This window comes from Larus michahellis, chromosome 15 (genome assembly GCF_964199755.1).
Source record: "Larus michahellis chromosome 15, bLarMic1.1, whole genome shotgun sequence".
In the NCBI taxonomy this organism is placed as follows: Eukaryota; Metazoa; Chordata; class Aves; order Charadriiformes; family Laridae; genus Larus; species Larus michahellis.
In genome coordinates, this window is record NC_133910.1 from 10077148 (window position 1) to 10095941 (window position 18794).

General features: G+C 40.0%; 1 protein-coding gene across 50 annotated transcripts in view; it reads left to right on the forward strand.

Annotated features, from left to right (window-relative positions):
* STRBP (spermatid perinuclear RNA binding protein) overlaps nucleotides 1–18794 on the forward strand; it is an 80501-nt gene that overhangs the window by 30379 nt on the left and 31328 nt on the right. For 16 of the 50 annotated variants that reach the window (XR_012590072.1, XR_012590073.1, XR_012590075.1 and 13 more), the window contains 10 exons: nucleotides 1505–1670; nucleotides 4438–4582; nucleotides 9876–9970; nucleotides 10386–10481; nucleotides 11226–11337; nucleotides 11947–12044; nucleotides 12524–12635; nucleotides 13293–13418; nucleotides 14295–14494; nucleotides 16828–16986. Coding sequence is in view for 46 of the 50 variants with exons in the window: in XM_074608961.1 (XP_074465062.1) it covers nucleotides 1505–1670; nucleotides 4438–4582; nucleotides 9876–9970; nucleotides 10386–10481; nucleotides 11226–11337; nucleotides 11947–12044; nucleotides 12524–12635; nucleotides 13293–13418; nucleotides 14295–14494; nucleotides 16828–16986 (1309 nt within the window). In the remaining 4 variants the exon portion in view is untranslated. The remainder of the gene's footprint in view (nucleotides 1–1504; nucleotides 1671–4437; nucleotides 4583–9875; nucleotides 9971–10385; nucleotides 10482–11225; nucleotides 11338–11946; nucleotides 12045–12523; nucleotides 12636–13292; nucleotides 13419–14294; nucleotides 14495–16827; nucleotides 16987–18794) is intronic. The other 34 variants (XR_012590076.1, XM_074608973.1, XM_074608972.1 and 31 more) reach the window with 5 other exon arrangements.

The following is an 18794-nucleotide window of genomic DNA, read 5'->3' on the forward strand; positions in this document are numbered from 1 at the left end:
AAGTTTCATTTTTAACACTGAAGCTTGCCTTTGACGCTCTGTAGGAGAGGTTGTGGGCTTGGGAGCTATTGAAACTGCTTGCTCTGCCTGGAGTTTAAATGCAGCACCACCTACTCCCAATAGACTGATCCACATAGGAAATGTTGAACCGTGTGAAGACCATTGTACGATAGTGTTGGAAAAGTAAATACACAAATGGTCCCTCACTTTGATGCCTGTGGCTTTCTGCATTCCCTAATAAATGTTTGACAGACACACAAAAATGCCAGTGATCAGACTTGTAAGGCCGAGCTGTGATATATCACATTTTTGTTGTGAAATGTATTCAAATAGAAATAGCAAAATGCTTAAAATAATGAATATTTTTACATAAATTAATATATACCTTTGTTTAAGACAGCATGATTGTATTGGCACCAGAGAATAATTGTAGTGGATTGACAGGCTGTTTCTCCACATATGGACAATTAAGTTTTGTCACCTTCTTGAGGAAGGTATTTAAGGGTAGTGTTTTGCTGAAGAACCAGCCTTTCTTGACAGGCAGGGTGCTGTGTATTGTGTTGATGACTTCCTTGCATTACTGGTGGTGTTCTTAGGTGTCTTCTGATGTGGGTGAGATAGGCCCAGAATGGATTCTTCAGGAAAAAAATAATATTTAAAAATCCAAGCCTGCAGTAAATGCTTTTGACGCAACTGGCTAGCCTTGCTTTTACACGTGTGCCTGCAGGATTTTTCATGCTTGTGTTCTGTTACAAATTTAGAGTACAGTTTTTGTAAACATCAGTGTATTATTTATACATATAAAATAGTTTGTGTATTTGTGCCTTTGTTTGGGACAAATTATTTTATTAATCATTTTAGAAGGTAAAAGGGGCTTATGCTGTAGAAAAATATGTAGCTGAAAACATCTTTATGCTAGTTGCAAACCATATCTAAAGGAGTTCTGCATTTTCTCACACAGTTCTCACACATTTGCATCCAGATGCTGTTGGAAGTAGCACAGTTCCAGGGCGGAAGTTAAGATGTTCTTTACTTTTGTAACAGTTTTTTTTTTTTGCTTCTGGTTGTTCCAAGGATGGTAGCTGGTCTGGGATTGATGCTTCATTTTCTGTGTCATTCTTTCTTTTCTTCTGTCTATTGTTTAAGCACCTATTCCTGCCTTTCCATTTAAAATACTCTAGGTTAATTATTCTAGATTAATTATTCTGCTCTTTTGGTAGATCTGTAGATAGTGAATTTGGGCTTTTTTGAGCTTTGTGAAGGTTTGTGACTTGAACTAGGCAACTTCTGCTTTTGCTTGAATTGCAAATCAGTGCTTCAATTAATTTTTTCATAGGAGTTACTTGCATAAAAGGAGTCTGTCTTTCATTTTCTGATCAGTTATTCGCCACTTTATCACAATAATCAGTTCCATCAGTTTATCTCCTCACTGTGATAAGATAATATAAGTATTTTGAATGTGTGAAAATACCATTTTAATTACTCCAAATTGTTTCATTTCCAGGGACCAAGGTGGTCGGACATTGTGTGGTGTTATGAGAATTGGCTTGGTTGCGAAGGGCTTGCTGATAAAGGATGATATGGATCTGGAGCTGGTTCTCATGTGCAAAGAAAAACCCACAAAGACCTTGTTATGTATAGTTAAAGACAATCTCCCAGCTCAAATTCAGGTGAGTTAACTTAGGGTAGTCCTCTAACACTGGTGGATAGCACTGCAAGGTGTGTTTGGGTAAAGGCTGGAATTTTTCCCAGGAAAAAAGACAAGTGATACAGATTAAAGAAGTGTACTCTGAATCTAGGACGACATCTAGGGGGTGTGACATGTTTAACGTGGTGATGACATGAAGTAGCTATTCACAAAATTTAACATCTTATTCCTGTTGTTGCCTAATCCTTATTTGCAATGTCAGTTTTCCTATGATGGCAGCTAACCTTTCTGTTTGGGAACTAACCCAGCTGATTTTTGCTCTCTGGTCCAACCACTAACATGAGCTAAAATGCAGTCCCAGAAATCCTCCCTGCGCGAGCATGAGAGTTGGTCTGTGGTGTTGTCCCCCGTCCCCTGCCTGAACCTGAAGTTCTACACTGCAGCTGCTTTGCTTCGCTTGGGCCATTCCAAGATAAATGCCTCTCTACTTCTGAAGTGGGAACAAGTCGCTTTAGGTGGTCACTCATTTTAGCTCACGGTAATCAGGAGCACATAATTCTTTTTATTTATGGCTATTTAATTCTGATGTTCTTTAAGGTTTTTTTCTGATGATCTTTAAGGTCCCTTCCAGCCCTAACAATTCTATGATTCTATGTTGGCATCCAGTAGGCAGCACTTACAGCTAATATTGGTCTCTAAAGCGGCTAGGGATAATACCTTTTTGACAGAGTTCTAAGTCTGAAACATCAGTCCAGCCCCTAGACTGATGTGCACTGTTGCCCAGAAGCTGTGCCCTGAAGTATTCCGCTGCAAGTGCCCCTCTCCAAACTATGTCCAAACTTGATCTGCTTTTCTCCTGATCCGCTTTTCTTGTGTTTATTTCCACATACACAGTATGTGTTTTAGCATTCTTGACAGTTTTTTTCCCCTCGTTGTTCATTTTCTCATGTAAAGGGCTTGTTTTAATGAGATAATGTGGCTGCAGATGTGGCTTATCCATAGCTGAAAACACTAAGGATGTGTTGAGTAGTAAAGAGTAAATTTTACTACTTTGAAAATGATAGGGATGTATTGAGTAGTAAAGAGTAAATTTTACTTGTTTGTAGTGAGGCGTGAGATGAGAAGGGTTGAAAGTGATAAGAAAAGTTAGCATACACTTCTAAAAAAGAGAACGGCAGAACAGACGTAATTAAAAGTATGAAGACTGCAATAAATTCAAGGAACAAGTAGGTAAGATGCTATGGGGAAGCATTGTGAGGGAAGGGATTACAGAAAACATAAGGTAAGAGGAACCTGACTCATGAATGAAGCTACAACTATCATGAGCATAGAAGACAGCATGAGGTTCTGCAGACGCATCAGACGCAGGAGGGAGAAGGAAGGGGTAGGCCCATTAGTGGACAAAAAGAGCAGATGAGGCACAGAGATGTTAACAGCTTCTGCTTTGCTTCTTTGAAGGCTAGTAGGGAGCAGATGCTTAAGTGTTTTCATCCCAACAATAAAGGAGCTGGAGCAGCGCAGATTGCAACAGGGAAGGAATTTACAATATATGTTAGATACATTCTAACTGTATGGTCTTGCTGAAGCAAACTCCCAAATACAAGGAATAGCTTTAGGACTCGGAAGCATCTGTGGTTATCTTTGCACTTTTGGAGCCTGAGAGAGGTCCCAAAAGACTGCTGAAAGACCTGCAGATACAGGTCACTTGAGATAACTCTGATACGATGCCCATTAATGGAACAGGGCAGTTGTAGTATTATCTACAAAAGAAATCTAAGCAAGAAATAAAAAGTTTATTGAAAGCCATTTAAAAAACACTCAATTTATTGGTGTGCTGTCAAGAGAGGAAAGTCAGGTTTTCCAGGCATTGTCAGGGATCTCTCTTGGGGCTGGTATTAATGAACAAAGTGGGTGACAGTGTTGTCTTGCATGCAATTTCAAGTGCTGTGTGGAAAGGGAGTGAGAGAGATGGACAGACAAGATGGAGAAAATCAAATGAGTGAGGATCAGCACCTAGAAAACCACATAATTAAAACTATCTGGTTTGGAAAAAGTCAAGACTGAATGTAGGTGTAAGTTTTAAGACATTAATGGTTACTTATAAAGGAGCAGTGATTTGGTATCTCATATGGCTTCCAAAGGTAGGATGAGCAGTAATTGGAACTGTAGCAAGGGGGATTTTGTTGCAAAATAGGTCATCTAAATGATATGTGCGGCTAAGAATCAGAATAGACTATTTGGAGAGGTGGTGAAGTGTGTTGCTAGGGCATCTGAAGAGTATGGTTGGTAAGAGATGGACGAGGTATGTTTGGTCATACTTCATGGCAGGTACATGGCCTAGGCAAGCTGGTGCGGCTCCTGCGCTGGAACCCATCATCCATTTGCACCAAGAGCTTTGGCTGTGCTGGTCATGCTGCATGGGAGAGCTTTCACATTTAGAGGCAGCATTACCGGAGAAGCGTGTGCTTACTAGGAACAAAAGTTGCCGGTGGTATTTTGCACACTAGCAGCTATGAAAGTCAGCTTCTGCCTTTATTTAAAAAAAAGAAGTTTTTTTAAAAAGTGGTAACACAGTGGAACTACTTAGTATTCTCATTAAACTTGCTGCAGACCTTTTTTTCTTAAGCACGTTACTGGAGTTCTGTTTGGTTCTGAGGGAGGCAAGGCCTTATTTGTTACTGCAATGTCTTGTAGGCTTTTCATTAGTTAAGAGGCATATGCACATACAGAGATTCTGCAGTTTTTCAGTTAATTGAGAGATTTTTGAAATCTTTCTTGGTGACTTTCAGAAACTTACAGAAGAGAAGTATCTCGTGGAGGAGCATGTAAATGAGGCAGCTATTATTATTCATAACACAAAGGAGCCCAAGCTAACTTTGAAGGTGATACTTACATCCCCTCTCATTCGAGATGAAGCAGAGAAGAAGGAAGGAGGTACACAGAGCGTTTTACCTTGTTTTTAAGACTGTTCTATCTAAATGCCCTGACTGTGCAGCACAGGGTTAATTGGGAAGTAGGTTTCTAATTGCACGTCACATACTAAATAGATCGGCTATTGCCACAATAAGTTATGTTGTGCCTTAAAAAGACAACAGTCACTTAATTTTTATGTAAATAGGCATAGTTTTCATTTGCAAGCAATATTGCTACAGTATTAACTTTGACATACAATTAGATCTTAGTTCTTTCTTTCAGACTTGCTAGTTAATTCTTGAGCACCCCAGTGCTGCACAGTCTTGTTTTCAAATTAAGTCAGTCAAGTGGGATTGGTTCGTAGTATCTTGAAAAACTCAAAATTGTTTCACCTTCTACATTAAAAAAAAACCCAACCCTCTCCTGCAAAGCTCCAAGTATGTTGTCCTGGCCCTCAATTTTTATTAATTGATGATACATATGTGTATTTTTCTAGCTCTAAGAATTTCCTAACTGGGATACAACTGAAGTCACAGTGCTGTAATACAGCACTTTTGCTTCTGAATTGAACCTCACCTCTTTAGAGCAAAACAGATACAGAACTGTAACTTAGTTTCTTTCTGTTCCCTCTCCCTAACAGTGTGACACCCGGGTAGTTGTACGCCCCTTGTTAGAGGAATGTTGACTGTAGTATCAATGAAGTTGGAAACAAACCAAGAGAAATAGAGAAGAGCAAATGTAGCCATACTTTGTTTTATTTTAAAAATCTTGTCAGTAATTTCTGCTTCCGCTTCCCAAACCTATCCCTAGAAGCTTTGCCACTGGATGATGTCAGACCTTTGACCAACTGGCCACTCTCTGTCATGACACCTGAGGCAGCCGGGCCCGTGTGGGCTAGGGAACTCCCTCTCGCTCTCCTCCCATTTCTGGACCTGCCACCAGTCCTTTGCTTCCTCCCTTCTCCCACCTGAAATACCGACACAATGAGAAATGTTGGTCAGTTTCTCTCCGGTTTTGTTCGAGGCAGTGGCAGGAAGGATCTCTTTTCCAATAAAATCTAACTTTGGCAGCAGTTGGATGCAGAAAAATCTTACAAAACAGATGAATGGCAAAGATTCCCTAATTGCAATGTCTGTATATTCTCAAATTAGCAACCATGCTCTCTTGCAATACCATTAAAAATAAATTGCATATTACTTCAGATGTTTTTCGGCTTCCCAAAAGATGCTGAGATCAGCCCCTGTAGTTGTTGCAGCTGATCCATGGTCATGAGAACGAGCACAAAGTGCAGAACAAATATTAATGGCAGAGGATTTGTAAGATTCTCACAAGGGGATACAGTTTTGCACAAAGGCTTCTGTTCCTAGTATTTTCTTGCAAAAAGTGATGCCATTGTGGCAGTAAACTCAGGGACTTCTAAATTAATCTCAAACTGAATGAGGATTTGGATTTTTATGCTTTCTTATGTTTCAAATGTAGGTGTTCTGTTTTGTTTTCAGTATCTTAAAATATTTTTCAAAATTCTGTACTAATTTCTTAAAAAATTGAAATGTTTTTACTACCTCTCTTAAGAGTGGTATTACACTATCATTTCAGTACAGCCGATGAGGACAGTTAATAGGGTAGTGGATCTTGTTTTAAAGCCCAGCTTCTTTGACATTGATTCATCACAAGTGAACAGAGACATTTATCATATTCCTTTTCAAAGGTATGTGAAACATTATGCAGATGTCACTAAGTAAATTTAAAGGGAAGGAATACTTTTTTCCATAATATTTCCAACCATATTTAGGTCACTGTCACATAGATTCAGACCAGAAAAGTTTCATATCTAATATGAAGAGAAAATACTCAGAGAAACTGTTGGTGAAAACACCTTGCTCTCCAAAGGAAGTACTGCCATATTTTTTTCAATACCCCCCAATAATGCCACCTAAATGTAAATATACTTTCTGTGCAGTTTTAAAAACTGTTTTGAGTTTATTCCATCCACTCTTTTGAATGAGGGAGCTCAAAATGCTTGTCAACTTGCCTTTCATCTGGCTGTAAGATGGGCCGTGGGCCGCTCGGGGCAGGGCGGGGCGAAACTGACCAAGGTTTCAGTTGGGTGGGAGCGGCACTAACCTGTCTCTAACCCTGTGAGGTGAGGCGACACGGCCGCCCCAGCGCTCCCCTTTGTCCCGTAGGAATGCTGTGTGTGCCTTCATGCCCTGATGTCAGAATGTATCGAAAAACATTCCTGGATTTCTCTTCAGTCCCCGCCTCTTTGGAAGAGTGTTCACGTTTAAGATGTGGTGTTTGTCCTATTTGTTTTTGCTGCTTGTTAGCAAAAATAAATAGTGGACCAGTGTGTGTGTGTGCATTTCAGTGTTTCTCACAAATGGCTATCCATAAAGCTCTGCTTTCTCATGTTGACTTGAGAAGTCAAGCACCTAAAATTCCCACATTTTGCATCAGTTTAAAATTTAAACTTCTTAAGAAACTGAATTTTTGTAGTCATTGCATAAAGTATAAATTGGGCTTTCTAGACCAGAACCTTGTAGCTTGCAAATTGGTTGTTGCTACTGAGCATATAGTAACAACGAAATTATGTAATAATAAACAAGTTAATTTACCAAAGTGGGGCTGAAATCAACCTTGTTCCTTGAGAATGGTCTGCCTCTGCTGCTGCCTTCGCTGTGCAGACGTGGCCAGTGATGCTCCAAAGGTGCCAAGTGCCTTTGAAGGGGCAACGAACCACAGATTTACCTTGCCTCTATGGAGAAGACAATGCTCCTCGTATGGCTGGCTGCAAATGAATGAAGTTGGCAGCTCCTGTGTGAAGAGAACACATACAGCAAGTGGGGAGAGAATTACTGAAGGATTGGTTCCATGTTGCATAGTGTGAGCTAATGTCAGGGCTTTGTTATTAACTGTTTATTAAACTCCCTGTATCATTGCCCTTCTTAAAACCACAAGAAAAGAAGTAAAGCTTTGCAATCACATTTGAAAATTTTGATTTGGTCTCACTTTCCTGACTGGCAGAGCATGAAGAAACATGCCATTCTCCCGAGGGTGTCGAAAGGGAGTCTGCTAAAGCTGCTCACCCTCTTCACTGCCCGTTCTCTTCATCTTTCTGTTTAATAGAATCTTGCACCCAAAAGTTGGCTGACTGCAACATCTGTGCCTGATGCTCAGCACACTACTATGGAATTTGTAATTGGCAAAATTCTCTGACATATTTGTAATTTAGATCTTTGGAATTAGCCTTAATCCAGTAGGAAAAACTTGTTGGAAACAATTTTTCATTCACGTGAATGACAGATGATAAGTATTCTGTTTGTTTTGTAGTTTAAAGGAAAAATTAATATACTTTGTCAATGGCTGCAACAGACTTTAGCAAAGCCTTGTATAATACTAATTAAAAATACCTAGGCGTTTAAAGATCCAGTTCATTGCAAGAAATTAAATGATTTTGCAATCAGTCACCTTTGCCATTTCTAACGTTTTAAAATAAGATTCTGATCATTCATTGACAGTAGTTGTTTTATACAATACATGAGCTTTAAGCAGATGTTTATATTGTCCACAATAAAGTTTCCTACAGAACTACATAGATGTACATTTAGTAATTGTATGCCACAAAATGTCACTCCTGAAAAGAATGAAACTGCAGAGGAAATTTAGAAGCAAATCCTGTGTTCAAAGTGACCTTTTGTGCTCATAGAAATCCCGTGCCTTGAGACTCTGCAGCTTTTATTTGGAAAACAGGCAAGAGGAGTGACTAATCCAGTCTTGTGATACTATTGATAAGGGCAATAAGAAACAATGCAAATATCTGCTGCGAAGTTCATTGGGGTTAGAAAATAAGCGTATAGCACTTAAGTCTTCTGCTGACAGCAGAGCCAGCAGGTGTGAACTCCAACCTGTGAACTGTCAGACAAGACAACTGGTTCTGTTCAGTTTTACACTGGGTTTTTTCTTTTGGCTTTGGGCTCTTTTATCCATCATAACACAATGTGCTTTTACCAGAGTAACCTTCCCATTGAATGGAATAGGAGGTGAAGCAACTTTAACATTAAAGATTCAACTACACGTTCAACCAATACTATCCAAAGTAACCTACAAAAAAGTACTTTGAGATGTTACTAATAAATTGTACTACAAATTGATGGTACTTTTTTCTTCAAACTTGTCCTCATATTTTACAAGTCTTGCTGTATTTTGCTTATCTAGCATGGTCTTCAATTTTTAATGGGTATTGTATTGCATTCAGACCTGCACAAGTCTCACGACCTGGAGAATTGACCATTATGAACAACGAAAAGACTGTATTTCCAAATTATTTATTTTGAAATAAAGAGTAATTGTGTATTCATAGGAAAATAACATATTCAAGGTTTTAATTGACGTTGCATTCGCACGCACACACACACACACACACACACACACACACACACACACACACACAAAACTAGGGAAGAAAGGTCTGATGCCTAATGTCCCTCAATATAGAATCAGATAGGACTGCTAAAAGCAGTTTGTTTGCATGGTGGATAAAAAAAGAGAAAAGGGGAGGAAACAAAAAAGAAAAAAGTGTAAACCTGCACAGAAGATATTGGTGTCTTGTCTCTCAAATCCTTCTTTGAATTTCCTCTGTTGATTTCAGTTGCTGTTGGGAAGAGATTTTTACAGGAGGGGACTACTTCTCTAATACGTTAATGATCTGGAAGTTACCAAAGTACTCACTTCTTTCATATGTTCTGTTTATATGAAAGACTAATCAAACTGTAAAAATTCTTACTAGTGTTTCTTGTATATTTGTTTCATTGAATTATATTGGCTTGTACTGTTCATGCAATAATATTTCAAATATTCAATGGTTTTCTTTACAATTTTTTTTATATCCCTCCAAGAATCAAAAGAAACTTGTGTCTGAAATTCTGTGCCACTTTTGTGGAATAAAAGTCAAAAGAAGGGAAAGGAGAGGGGGCAAAAAAAACCCCAATACAACCCAAACAACAACAAAAAAGGAAAAGTGCTATATAGCTATTTTCTGCCCTGAAATGTGTTCTACGTTTTTAATAAGATCCCAGATTGTCTGTAGCAGTGGCCATCTTTATTATTACTATTATTTTACAAGGAGTGAATGCCTTTGCTTCTGTTGCACACGTGCACATTTACTACCTTTAATGGCTTGTTTAAATTAAATAACATGGTGCACTTAAATTCTGGGAGTCTTATTATCTCATTGAGATGCTGCCACTCTTTTTGTATTGTGACAGAAACCCCTTGGTCAAATTGTATCTGTCTCTTTTTATCCCATTTTTACCAGTAGATAATGTTGCGATGAAAGATCCTCCGGACTTATTGGACAGGCAGAAATGCCTGGAGGCCTTGGCGTCTCTGCGGCACGCCAAATGGTTTCAGGTTGGCTATTTGTTCTTACCTTGTTGTTATTGTAGCCTTATGAGGTTTAATTTGAGACAGTTTTAATTTTAATGCCTCTTTAATTTCTGACTAGCCCCTAATAGAGCAAAGGTCTAGCGTTCCGAAGTCAGTGCTGTACTGTACCAGGGCAAACATGACAGGTAGACAGCCAACTGGTCTAGAGTTGTCATGAGGCTACAAAAGCAATCTTGACATTTTGCTTCCTCTTTTATATGTCTCTCTAAATTGAAGTATTTTACTTTTATATACCTGTTTTTATTTTGCATGAAGCTGATTACGTATTAAGTAATAATAATTAAAAAAATCTGTCCCAGGACTCTGTACATTTAAAAAGAAAAGCAAAATTGAAGGCCAGGTTTTTGCAGGTGTACTGGAATCATTTTGTTTGTTTTAGGCCAGGGCAAATGGACTAAAATCATGTGTAATTGTCCTTCGTATTCTGCGGGATTTGTGCAACAGAGTCCCCACATGGGCACCACTGAAAGGATGGGTAAGTACAGAAAGAGTTGAAGGGCACAGGGTCAGTTCTCAGATCTCCTGAGAATTGTAGCAGCATCTGGAGTGGAGAAAACAGTGCATTGTGTGGAACTCCTCCTTAACCCCCTGCCTTTTACTCCCCACTAACTCTTACCTGTGTAGAAAAGTGCTTGTAGGAAGGAAAGAAAACACGAGTATTTGTTCAGTCTGTAAGATGTACGGATACCGTGGGAAGAGGCATAATGTTGTGGGCTTTGCACATCCTTATGGGCTTGCAATAGAATCCCACTTGTTTCCTCCAAGTTTAGCTTTTCAAAAAGACCTTGCTACCATGACAGTGCTGCTCCTACCAGAGGATTCCATTTCACATTAGCAGGTTTGGAGAGGGCCAAATGCTTGGCACATCCAGAGAGGAATGCTTTGTAGGTCAGGGGAGGCAGCACGTTCTCTCGTGTAGAACTGATAACCCTTTGAGAGGAGGGAAATACTCATGTGACTTGGCTTTGCAAGGCTCCTCCTTTTAGACTTCAGGGGTGGTTAGTGGAGAGCAGTTGCTTTCCTCAAAAGGTGACTCAGCGTAGGGGACAAATGTGTGTGCCGTGAGCTGTCCTCAAGGATGGCTGTCCGTCAGTTAGACCTGTCGTGCATTAAAAATGAAGTAAGCGGATGTGAATGTTCTTCCCCTCTACCCCTCCGTATTTAACTGCAGTTACAGTTACCCTTGTGTCCATACTAATCGTAATTTAATGTCTTCTAGCCACTCGAGCTTATATGTGAAAAATCTATAGGTACTTGTAATAGACCTTTGGGCGCTGGGGAAGCATTGCGACGAGTGATGGAGTGTTTGGCATCTGGAATTCTGCTTCCCGGTAAGCGGCCAGATTAACTTCAGGAACACAAAAGGTTGATGAGGCCTTAACGTTTTGTTGTGGCTGTATGAGTAGATGAAAAATGCCTGCCTTGAACTCCTAACCTGCAGTGGAGCTAAATGAATGGTTTCTTATTTAAAATTAAAAGGCAGAAAAAAAAAAAAAAAGGAATTGCATGGTTGTAACTGTTCGAATGAATACTTCTAATGTAATAGACGTTAATGGGGAATGTTAGGTTTGTTTAGAAATTAACCCTTATCTCATTAAGGGGTTGTAAACAATTAATAGACTTAATGACCATCTGTTTTCTATAGATTCATTGAAATCTATAGATCTATCCAAATAACTTGGTTTTTTTAAACCTACTGCTTTTAGTTCATGCTGTTATGCATGTGCGGTGTTAACCCTGGTAAATTCTGTGGCCATTGCTGCAAGGGAGTACAATTCTTGGAATTAGCTTGTTTTGTATGATGTTTGCATCCCTTATGGAAAAGGTGCACTTCCTGCTCTGCTGAAGACTGAGCCTGGCTTTGCAATAGCCATCAGTCCCCATTTTTGTATTGCTTCACGTTTACTCTCAATAATCTGCTTCGCCTCTTTCACTCCTAGGAGGCCCTGGTCTGCATGACCCCTGTGAGCGGGAGCCAACAGATGCTTTGTCTTACATGACGGTTCAGCAAAAAGAAGCCATTACACACAGCGCTCAGGTAGAAAACTCGTACTTCTGAGGAGCTCGATACTGTAACAGTGAAGATTGCAGCTCATTAATACAATTTATTCTCTGCCAGGATAGTTTATTTTAATGATAGTCCTGACAGTTCTTCTGGTGTGCTATGGTGGAAAGGTTTAATGATAGTTCATGAGTGCAAGAGTTAAAAGTATATGAAATCTAATCCTCAGAAAAGGCAGTCTAATGTCTGGGTGCCACTTGCATCCCACCTCAAGTGCTTGTGGCATGGAGCCCTTGAGTAGGTGCCCTGTCCAAGTGTCCTGTGCTTTGTATTACAGAAGTTAACGAGTTGAAATTTTTAGACATTAGTATTTTCTATAGCTATCACAGAAGGTAGCTGTAGGAGCTGTCTTCTCATAGAAGTGGGTCTGCGTCTACAAACTTATTTAGAAACTTAAGACAACTGAGATAAAGCAGTGCTATGATGTAACTTACGTTTCTACTGTCACCTTATAGCATGCCCTCAGATTATCAGCCTTTGGTCAGATCTATAAAGTTTTGGAAATGGATCCCCTCCCATCAAATAAGTCATTTCAGAAATATTCCTGGTCAGTAACTGACAAAGAAGGTAGGTATTGTTTGCTCCAAAAACCACTAATTGGGCAGTAAACTGGGGTTTAATTTAGAATGTGTGAAATTCGTGAGTTAGGCTGTGAAGGTAAAGGCTTTTGTTTGTGTTAAATGTATTTTTTTTTAAAAAATATTTCACTGTTAGGAGAAAATCTGGAAGTTCTGTTCTCTAGACGTACCAACAGAGGAGAGCAGCAGTACAGCTAGAATATAGCTGATGATTTTCTTTAAGCACAAAGTCCTTTGGGGTCTGAAGAGTAAAAGTAGCGTGCTTGATTCTTATGCTGGGGAAGGAGGGACTGTAGGCTGGTCAAAAAACATGTGATGCATGTCTTATTATAAAAAATTACTCAAGAATTCTTCCTAGAAAACAATATACATCTAATAAAAATAAATTCCTATGCATTTTTTCAAAAACAATGCTATTAGACTAAGTGTAAAAACCAGCAGAATTACAGTACTTATATCACACACGATATTGGGAACAGGCATCTTGCATGGCATGGTACAGTGAGTAGTAAGCTAACATTGGCTGACATGTAGCAGTAAGAAAGCTTTGACTGATGGTTGAGTTCTTTTCATTATAAACATGCAAGGAACAGTATGGGACTAATCAGACTCCTGCTATGGAATTTTGTTTTTTTTTTTTTAATAGCATATCCATATTACAAGGAAATTTATACCCTAGGTACAGGCTCATCTGCTCTTAAGAGACCATTTGAAGACAGCGTCGGGGATGATAAAGATCCAAATAAAAAGATGAAGCGTAATCTGAGGAAAAGTAAGTGCAACACGTCTCCATACTGTTTTCAAAGCTCTATTGTACAGTGGGAGCTGGTTTAAAAGCTGCTCTGTGTCAGTGTGGAATAGCATGTGAAAAAGTCTTTGGAACAAAAAAGTGTTGTCTCTTATCACCCCACATTTGGAATGTCAAACACATCTCTTATTGTGCATCTGAATTTCCCCTGACATGTTTTACTAACTGAATGATTTGCATTTTAAAATGGGATTACCTATCAAGTTACAGTAAAATATAAGTTGCCCAAGCAGCTGAGGTATTTTATTGATGTCCCTATACTGCGGGTCTATTTTTTTTTTCCAAAATAGTGCAGTCACTTTGCTGGGTGAAGATTTGCCTTTTTACATTTTTCCTCTTCTAGAGCTAGTTGCAGGTCTCTCAAGACCTCCCACAAGAAAAGTAAAATACTTAATCTACAAAACATTGACACTGCATATCTGCACAGACTAGATGTCTCTCAGCATCGCTGGGACCCAGTCAGTTCTGGGGGCTATTTTCATTGTGCTACTTGGGTGCCAGTTCTGGATCTGGTTCCTCACTAACTATAAAACTTGTTGCTCCTTTTATAGCAGCCAGGAAGAATACAGCTAGCCACAAAAGAATCGCGTTAACAATATTAAAAAATGGGTAATTGTAGTTATTACCCAGAATTAGAATGGCTTATTGAAGACTTAACAGTGTGAGGGCTATCCTCGACCTCTGAGAGGCTGAGGGTTGTTTTGCTCCTTTATACAGACCAAAGGCACTGAAATGCAAACTGTTTCATTTTTCTGTTCATCTTGTTTTGTTCATCTCCCCTCTTTTTTTTTTTTCTTTTCCCCCTCCTCCCCCACCCCCCTTTCTACTATCTTGTACTAGTACTAGATAGTAAAGCAATAGATCTCATGAATGCTCTGATGAGGCTGAACCAAATCAGGCCAGGGCTTCAGTATAAGCTGCTGTCACAGTCTGGTCCAGTCCATGCCCCAGTCTTCACAATGTCTGTAGATGTTGATGGTACGACATATGAAGCATCAGGACCTTCTAAGAAAACAGCCAAGCTCCATGTGGCAGTGAAGGTAAGGCAGCCTGAAGTAATCTGCTAACCCAGATCTTGGAACACAGAGTATGAAATATGGTTAGAACTAGTAATATGCAACCTCAGAATTAAAAAAAATAAATTTGGATGAAGCTGAGTTTCCTACATACGCTAAACACTGCTGGGCATGGTTCAAAGAGCATCCCTGGTTTTACACTAGTGGAGGGGAGGGAGAACTTCCCAGGGCTCTGCAGGTCAGGTCAAGTGACAATGGATTGAATGTGGTGTTTAAGTTCTGGACTGGAGGGGTTCAGTTCTGTTCTACTCCTTCCTCCTTTTGATTTGAAAACGGCATGTTGGTGGCTCCTTCTTTCTCCCCTTCCTTCGCTGTGTCTGTTCCTGGGTTGTGAGCTCCTGGAAATGTGGAGTCACATCCTGTCTTCAGTGTCTGAAGATTACCTGTGTGCACTGGGATAAACAGCGTACCTAAATGATTGCTCTCCAGTCCAATTTTCAGTAAGGGCCTAGTATCATTCAGGTGCTGGCCAGCCTACTGGTGCTTCTTGTGGGTGCTCTACATGACAGAGCTCAGCCCTGTAAAGCAGTGACAGACTGAAACATCCCACATGAACGTCCTTATTGCATTGCGTGAGGACAGTTCAGACTGCGAGAGCAGTTTCTGGGAAGAAATTAAAGTTTCCTCCAGACAATTCATGTGAAAGAGAACCTCTTTTAATGGAACTGCACTTATCATAGGAACAAGCCCATCTGTCATTCTGTGCTTCACTTTGTTTTGAACAGAATTTCCTTTTTAGAAGCTTCATCTGGCAACTTTCTGCTTTCCTTTGATTTCAGTTTTGAAAATCCCATTGCCCCATGTCCTTTCAAGTTCAAAGTGTCCAGAAGTATCCGAGGGAATGTGGTGTTCCTCCAGGAAAAGTAGCTCTCTGCATGCGTGTCCTTCCAGACCTTCTGCCTCATTCTTTTATTTTGCCTCTATCCCTGCAGTCATTTAAAAAAAATAAAATACAAAACTTGCCCTGAAAAGCTGTGACTTGTCTGCCCTTGAACCTCTCTGCATCAGCCAGATCTGTGCTGGTGCCTACTCAGCTCTGTCTTCTCTAGATTTTCACACCTACAAATCCTGGGCTACACTTCAAAACATGTCTGATTCCAGTGATTCCAGCCAAGAGGAAAGGGGTGGTGTGTTAGAGACTAGCTTTTTTTTTTTTTTCCCCTCTTTCATTCTTTCTTTTCCTAAGTAGATCTGGGCCCTGCTTTCCCAGACTTAGAAAAGGGAATAATGTGCCCATTTCAGTTTCTAGATCTGACTTTTTAGAATTTAGAAGCTCTGAAAAGGCAGCCAAATGGACCACGATTGTACAGGAGCTGAGCTTGGAGTTACCCATTCAGTTCTCAATTCGGTGTTGGAACACAGTGATTTTTGCTAACTTTGTTCTTGGGACTCAATTTTCAGGGCAGCTTCAGGTTCTTTTCAGATTCTTTTGGGCCTGCGTCTGGTAGCTCCATACAGCTAGGTTGGGTTGCTGGTTAAAGGAGAGGCTGGCCTTGCTAGCAAAGGCTATTTTTGAGGGAACTGATGAATACCTTAATCAGCAAAATTTCATTTGCTGTAGAGGTGCTAGGTGTAAGCAGTATGGAGAAAGGCCTGGAGGTTGTGCGTGGTTCACCACCAGGCAGGCTCACTGCAGACAGATTTTGTTCTCTGCTTGCTGGGCGTCCCTTCACCTCACATCTCTGTTCAGGAATGTGCTCCCTGTACAGCTGCTTTGGAAGCATCTACCCTCTGGTGGTGGAGGTGGTATCAGCCCTGTAGCTTCAGGGATGCATTTTGTGTACTACTTGGGTACCCACTCTCTGTTGCCTCTGGTTTCCTAGGAAACTCCATAACTACCATCTTGGAGAATTACAATGGTTTGATTCTCATAAGACTGTCTGTCTTGTTTGCCTCACAGTCAATCTCTTGATCTGTCCATATACACAGAGAGAGGGGGAAAATGGTGTGTAGAACAATCTCCTTATCATACTCTTAAGCAGTGCCGTGCAGTGGATGCATTTCTGAATCTTGATTTATTGCTCAAGGAATTCTTGAGATGATGGATGATGCTTATGAGTAATTGCTGTCTTTGAGACTAAAATTCTGTTTGTGTTGATTCCACTTTTGGAAACCTGGAACTATTTTTCCCATTGCTATTGTGTTTTTCTCCATTTCAACACAGGAGAAAATTTATTTCTAAGCAATCTGCCTTTATTAAGTGTATGGTGGACATTCTTGTTGGGTTGTAGTCAGCTTTGTATTCGTTCCTGTACTGCTACCTATTTTACAGTTCAGTTCCTGTGGCTTTGTTGTAGGTTTTGCAAGCGATGGGGTATCCAACTGGTTTTGATGCAGATGTGGAGTGTATGAGTTCTGATGAAAAATCAGATACTGAAGGTAAAAATGAAACAATATCTTCAATCTCAAGCAATAATACTGGAAATTCCACAGCTGACACCTCCGCTACCCTAGAGGTGAGTATTGCATTAAAAAGTACAAGTGATGGAGAGGTACGGGCTTTAGGGTTTTGGGGTTTGTGGGTTTTTTTTCTCTTCTCCCAGAAGAGGATCGTGTTTTAGTTGTGGTGGTGGATGAGGAATGAAGAGAAGGTTTCCAGTCTCAGATCTGCCATAAACTTTGTGTCACGAGTAACTGATCTTTGTGCCTCCTTTCCTCAAGTTTAGGGTGGGGGCCATCTTGTCCTCAGAAGACCATAAACCTTTTGAGACAGGTGTTGTCTCTTGGCTTATGTACGGTCTTACGATTGGGACAGCTCCATCTGGTTTGGCGCCTTTGGGCGCTAGTAGTGCAAATTTCATAATTTCTGTTTTGTAATAGTGGGTTTGTCAAAAAGATGTACTTACATAGACAGTGTTTTAAACTGATACACATGAAGACCAATGAAAATATAAAAATTCATTAGATGTTAAGAAATGTAAAACCTAGTAACTCTATGCATATTGAATGGACTAGAACATGCTGCATTGAAAATGCTCCAGTTTCAATGTAATGTACTTTAACTTTGGCACTTGTAGCTGAAGTCAGGTGCCACAAGGAGCATGCTGTGCTTGTTTTCTCACTGAGGCTGTGGGAAATAGAGTATTCCTCAAAGGACAAAATTCCAGTACTTTTAGCTGAATGTCCCCCGGAATCAAGCTGTGATGGGACTGTAGTACATTAATTGGATATTTTCTTAAAATATTTCTGGTATTTGTTTCTTTTCACCATTGAGAACACAGGAGATTTTAAACTCATGCATAGATGTCACCCCTTTCACCCTTCTCTTCCTGATTTCCTCAACCAGTGTTTGTAATTGCCACCAGGGATTTTGGAGAAGCATCCTGTGTGAAGACTGAGGAATAGCTTTAATTTGTATATTTGTTTGTCTGCCTGATAGCTCTGCGGCAAGCTTCCTGGGGGTTGTACTGATAAACCATCGTAGATCCCTGCTTTCTTTTTTGTTATAATGCTTTTTTCCAGGACTGCAGGGGGGGTTGATGTAAATATAAGTAATTGTTCTGTTCTTCGAATTTTTGCCAAGGTGTTAAAACATGAAATTCTTCAGTTGGAAGCCACTTAATTTCCAGACAGTCTGTAATCACGGACAACTCAATTCACATATATATTTAGTGCACTGAGACATTTACAGGGAAAGAAAATGGGTGTATTTTATACTCAACAAGCTGACCTGTTAATTTTCCTTTAGAATTTATTGTATTTTATCACAAAAGTGGGCAATATTTTAAGATGACCGAGGTATTTCCCAAGCTACAAGACTTTGTGCTTTCATGTTTACATTTTTGAGCCACTTTACTTTCAAAGGGCAGGTCCTGCTACTAGGACTCCTGATCTTTATCCAAAATAAGAAACTGCTTTGGAAAGCATTGGTTTGATCCCTTAATCATAGTTTTCTTCATTCGTGAGTGATTTGTATCTGTAGCTGAGTGCACTCTAACACAGGCTGGTGTGCTGGGAGCTCAGCTGTACCTTCCTTGCTTCCCAGACAGTTACAGGTGTTTCTGCTGAAACATGCGACCTGGGATATGAGACTTCTTCAGCCACAGCTCAGTAGTGCCAGGATGTAATTGTGCAGCAGAGACGTGTGTGAGGTTGTGAAGGCTGATCTCTCCTTTCAGTGGTAAAGCCTTCCATTTCAAAGAACTTGAGACTGTGGCCTCAGCTTCAGCTTTGGATACTCTCAGGGTTGAAATTCCAAGTGTGATGTTCAGTGTTGTGTAGGTACCAGACCAAGCCACCAGAACAGTAGCTCTCACCAACAGAA